Source organism: Labeo rohita, chromosome 1 (assembly GCF_022985175.1).
Source record: "Labeo rohita strain BAU-BD-2019 chromosome 1, IGBB_LRoh.1.0, whole genome shotgun sequence".
NCBI lineage: Eukaryota > Metazoa > Chordata > Actinopteri > Cypriniformes > Cyprinidae > Labeo > Labeo rohita.
In genome coordinates this window covers 11,033,678-11,038,815 of record NC_066869.1, presented here as the reverse complement: position 1 = coordinate 11,038,815, position 5,138 = coordinate 11,033,678, and the positions used below count along the sequence as shown (strand labels likewise).

General features: G+C 36.8%; 1 protein-coding gene across 1 annotated transcript; it reads right to left on the bottom strand.

Moving 5' to 3' along the window:
* Nucleotides 1-554: 554 nt before the first annotated feature.
* LOC127162837 (uncharacterized) lies at nucleotides 555-4,257 on the bottom strand. The gene is made up of 6 exons (XM_051105717.1): nucleotides 4,131-4,257; nucleotides 3,407-3,583; nucleotides 3,182-3,304; nucleotides 2,332-2,445; nucleotides 1,090-1,145; nucleotides 555-938 (listed from the first exon to the last, which is right to left on the bottom strand). The coding sequence occupies exons 1-6, from the start codon at nucleotides 4,255-4,257 to the stop codon at nucleotides 828-830; spliced, it is 708 nt and encodes a 235-aa protein (XP_050961674.1). The 3' UTR covers nucleotides 555-827.
* Between the last annotated feature and the right edge of the window lie 881 nt (nucleotides 4,258-5,138).

Here is a 5,138-nt window from a genome sequence, read left to right as displayed (position 1 = left end):
TTTTTCATTTTGTTTTGTAGTTATTTCATGCTGTGAACCTACTACTAAACTAAATGATAAAAAAAAAGTTAGCTTTAGTTAGTTTAGCTTTCAGACTGCTATCAAAAGAGTAGCTTGGAAAGCCACAACATTTACTACCCACTTCCCTCAGGTGCTTATGGTCACACTTTCACTTTTCTTTTCTTTTTGGTTTTTGTTTGGTGTTTATATACATAGCTTTAGTCTCTCTGATTGTTTGCAGAAAATTTCACTAATTATTGAGTTAAACCTTTCTTTTCTTAACATATGTTTAGAAACCATGAAATCACCATGTTTATGTTCTTTGGGACACTAAAGTTTATTCATGTAGCAGATTTTTTTTTCAAAAGCCAGATACAAATGATATACAATAGCAGATGAACAGAAGTGATATACCGTTAGGTATTTAAGAGCAGCACATTTTTAACTTAGTAAGTAGTTTAAAATTATAAAGCAACCAGTGGCGTAACACACATGATGCATGTATACATGGAGCAACAGTAAAAAAAAAAAAAGAAAAAAAAAGTCTTTTAACATGACAGTTTTAACAGATTTACAAAATGGATTACAGTGGATTGCAGGCATGTGTTTGACTTTTGTTCAGTGATATACAAATATAAAGCAAGATATTGATATCTAAAGCCACTTTTTAGATTGACTGACTTGGTCTTTAGCTGTTGTTTGAGGGATGCAGCTCTTCTGATTGTATTTTACAGACTTATTGAATTAAATGTACTTGTCTTGAACTTGAGATCTGGGATTGTTGGTCTAGAGACTGGTACTCTGAACCTTATTAATGACTGCTGCAATCAGAGATTTCCATATATTTCATTTGACTGGACCATTCTGAGGTTTAGGGTCTGATAGACAGAAACTGAGTGGCCTTCAGTCTCGTCAGTGGATTTCATCTCTGTGCTGTTCTGTGAGAAAACGAAAGCACATTGTTAATATGGCTGCCAGGGCTTTGCAAAATGATATAAAGATTACACAGTTCGACAAGATCAGATGTGAAGACGTTCAGTTCCTGGTTGTGTTTAGTAACTGCCTTGCAGAATCACTTGCATTACTCACCTCTTCAACCTCTTCACATGTATTGTTTCTGTTGACAGACGTTGCTGTTGCGCAACCTAAGAAATTTGTGAAAAGAAATAAGAGTGTTGGCTTATTTTTTTTTTTTATTGAAATCTATGGGATTATTTTTGTGCCAATAAGAATGAACGTAACTTTGTAAAACTGAACGTAACTTTCCAAGAAACGATCAAAAATATGCCACTGCAAAAGAAGAAAAACACAATGAAAATGAAAAAATGAACTCAGTTGCACGAATTTAACATGCTCTTTAAATATGCTTCATTCTTTGTTAATGATTTTCAAAGAATCGTTTTCGCGAATCATGGATTATGAATGCGTTGCCACAGCCTTTGCTTACGCTTCGCAAATTTTCGTTTGCTGTTTTAGCACAAACCTCTCGTGGGGGCGGGCTTAACAGCGATCTACTGATTGGCTAATGAGCTTTTGATGGACAGTTGCTCTCTGACCTGGAAGCACAGACAGTGACGTCAGTGGCGCACATATTGGAAAGTTGTTGCGGTGTGCAATACGTCGTGCTTTGTTTATAGAAACTATCAGAACTGTTGCACACTGTACATGAATAAAACTTTTATCGATGTTATTGATTAACGTTACTTTAGCAACACGAACTTACTTCAAGCTGCCCTGAGGGACAAGCTGAGGTGGAAGATGATGCCGCTCCGTGTCTGTCCTGGGAGCTCATCTTTAGAAACTAAGAGACGACCGTAGGTGAAATACTAATGACATTAATACTTAATATAAACAAAGCACGACGTATTGCACACCGCAATATGCGCGCCACTGACGTCACCGTCTGTGATTCCAGGTCAGAGAGCAACTGTCCATCAAAAGCTCATTAGCCAATCAGAGTAGATCGCTGTTAAGCCCGCCCCCACGAGAGGTTTGTGCTAAAACAGCAAACGAAAATTTGCGAAGCGTAAGCAAAGGCTGTGGCAACGCATTCATAATCCATGATTCGCGAAAACGATTCTTTGAAAATCATTAACAAAGAATGAAGCATATTTGAAGAGCATGTTAATTTTGTGCGACTGAGTTCATTTTTTCATTTTCATTGTGTTTTTCTTCTTTTGCAGTGGCATATTTTTGATCGTTTCTTGGAAAGTTACGTTCAGTTTTACAAAGTTACGTTCATTCTTATTGGCACAAAAATAATCCCATAGAAATCAGGCATGGAGTTATTATAATTTAGCCCAGTCTGTGTGTATACACATGTGCACATACTTTCTGAAGAGTCGACTCTCTTTCTGCACTGATGAACAGTGGCCAGTCCAACTAAAAATAAGGTTGCTGCTATGACCAGACCACCGACAACATATATTGAAGAGTGGGCAGACACTGAGGAAATGAGTGAGAGAGAAAATTGGCATAAAAATACTTGCAGATCAAATAGGAATGCTTGAAAGCTTCATGTTATATGAATCTTTGGTTATCAAACCTTGCAATCTTGTAACTGCAAAATTTAAATGTTTCTTTTGCGGAAACTTTTCTAATCAGCAAATGAGTTGAATGCATCTAAGATATGTAGTGCTGGGTTTAAACCACTACTGCTATACATCAAAATAAATTAAATGTACATTGTTGCTTACACATGTACATTTTTATTGAAAGATGCAGATATATATATATATACATGCCTTGGTAACAGTGGTAGAGCACAAGTCGCTAGTCCAGGGGTGGCAAATGTCGGTCCTGGAGAACCACAGCCCTGCAGAGTTTTGCTTCAACCCTAATCAAATGCACCTGAACAAGCTAATCAAGGTCTGAAGAGTTACTAGAAAGATACAGGCAGGTGAGTTTTAATTAGGGTTGGAGCTGAACTCTGCAGGGCTGCGGCTCATCAGGACAGGAGTTCGCCACCCCTGCGCTAGTCAACTGATATTCCATTGCCATGGTGTTTCCAGACAGTTTTAGATGTCTCACCAAATAACGAACCTGATTCAGCTTTTAAGTAGTTAAATGAGGAGGCATCTGAAACATTCTGCGAGGCAGATGCCATTCTGGTTTATTTTTATCCTTGGCAAAGGCTGCTAAATGTACTGTGTTTGATTTAAAAAAAGGCTGAAGTTGTTACCTGTTACTAAGGTGGAAAGTTTGAGGGCATCAGGACGTGAATCTCTGGAGGTTAGGCTTGCTGTGATAGATGAAGAATCTGAATGTGCTGCTGGTGTCATTGTGTATGATTCCAGGCATGTTTGTGTAAAAATGGTGATGTTTTCGTTTGGATCTATGTGAGAGAAAAGACAAATAAATACCACCAAAAAAAAAAAATGGAAATACATTAGGGAAAATTTGTCATTCTTGCCTTTAGATACTGTCAGAATGACTTTATCATATGTGTCTTTAACAAATCTCTTCACTTCACACCAGTAAATGCCAGAGTCTGACTCCTGTAGATCAATGATGTTCACGGTGAAGGTGCCATTTCCAAAATCCTCCAGACTGTATTTCCCATTAAATGACTGATCAGATGAGACTAGAACACCAGTTTTATATGTGCATGGATCTTTGCAGAAATACTTGATGTTTTTTAATGCCCGTTCATGGGAGCATGTAATTACAATATGTTTTCCACTGTATCCATGTTTATTAATCTCTCGTGTGATTGCGATCCCAAATCCTGTTGGATGGATGGAAAAAATGGAAAAAAGTTAAATCATTTTAAAAATTTAGCATTTCACTTTAGTTTAACTTCACACTGAGTGATAACTTAAATCAGATTTACATGTTGCTCCACTGTAGAGACAATACACAGTTTGTTAAAGAAACAAATAATTTGCCAACTTACTAGAAGGGAACCTGAAAATGAAAATAATCATGTTGTCTCTTTCTTTCATTTAACACAAAAGATATTTTGACAAATGAAAAGTCAGTGGGGTCTAATCTTATTTAGGGACCCATTTTCCCAAAGTTCCCCATTTTTCAAAATTTTTGTGTTGAGCAGGAAAAACAAAGTTACACAGGTTTGAAAAATTATTTCTTTAAAATACTTCCCTCGCACTGTGAATATGGAGAGAACTGACCTGACAGAAAGATCCAGAGCCAAGCAACACAGAATAACTTCATTTTGAGCAGTAATCCTGTTGTGTGTGAGCTTTCAGCTTTAACTGAGTAGCCTTTAATCTTCAGATAATGGCGATAATGGGGCATGTTTGTGTCTTCACAGCCTTGAAATACCACAGATGCATGCAGAGTTCAATGACCACTTCCTTTGTAATGCTTGATGTTTTGCATTGGTCTGAGCTGTAATGTCTGTATGTACTGAAATGTCAGCAAACTGAACCCATCTGAAAGCTTACTTTCAGGACCTTACTACATCCTGTAATTGGCATTAGTGGTTTTGGTTTAAGACAGACAGTGGCCACTAGCTAGTGTGGAGCTAATTTTGTCCACCCAGAAGCCTTTTTGTTTTTGTAAAAAGAGATATATTTTGAGCTGGTCCATCTGCCTTGAAGCTTAATTACTGTATGCACTGTAAAAACAATTTGTTGAGTCAACTTAAAACAATTTGTTACCCAGCTGCCTTAAAATTTTAAGTCTGGTCAACTCAAAAAAGTTTAGTCAACTTGAAATATTAAGCTGTACTAAGTGATGACTTGGATAAGGCAGCATGGTAACAAATTATTTAAAGTTGACTCAATAAATTGTGGAACATCAAATATTTAGCAAAAAAAGTAAAATAAGAGAAACAGAATCAGACATAGTGCCCCTTGAGGTCATACGAGGAAGTACAAAATACTTAGAATGTTTTCATTAATGGATTTGTTTTTTTTTATTCTGCATAAACTTTTTGCTGGACATGCGTTTTTGATCTTATAACCATCAAAGATTTCCATGGAGTTCTTGTAAATTCTCGTAGACTGAATACATTTCACTGTTTTGCACTTGTCTGGTCATGGTCCTGTTAATGGGTTTCATCGGTGTGCTGTTTGTCTTAGGAGCTTCATTCTCATATATACAGTCATCCTGCATCAAAAAACAAATGGAACACTTGTAATATGTCTTCTGGGCCATCGCAAAATAATATGAAG

Bases quoted from the DNA above. Each gene is read 5' to 3' on its own strand.
- LOC127162837 (XM_051105717.1), bottom strand. From the start codon at position 4,257: ATGCCCCATTATCGCCATTATCTGAAGATTAAAGGCTACTCAGTTAAA. The intron at 3,305-3,406 runs ATGACAAATTTT...CCATTTTTACAC, and splicing joins GACAGTATCTAAAGGCAAGA to AAACATGCCTGGAATCATAC. The intron at 939-1,089 runs GTGAGTAATGCA...GTTTTCTCACAG, and splicing joins CATGTGAAGAGGTTGAAGAG to AACAGCACAGAGATGAAATC.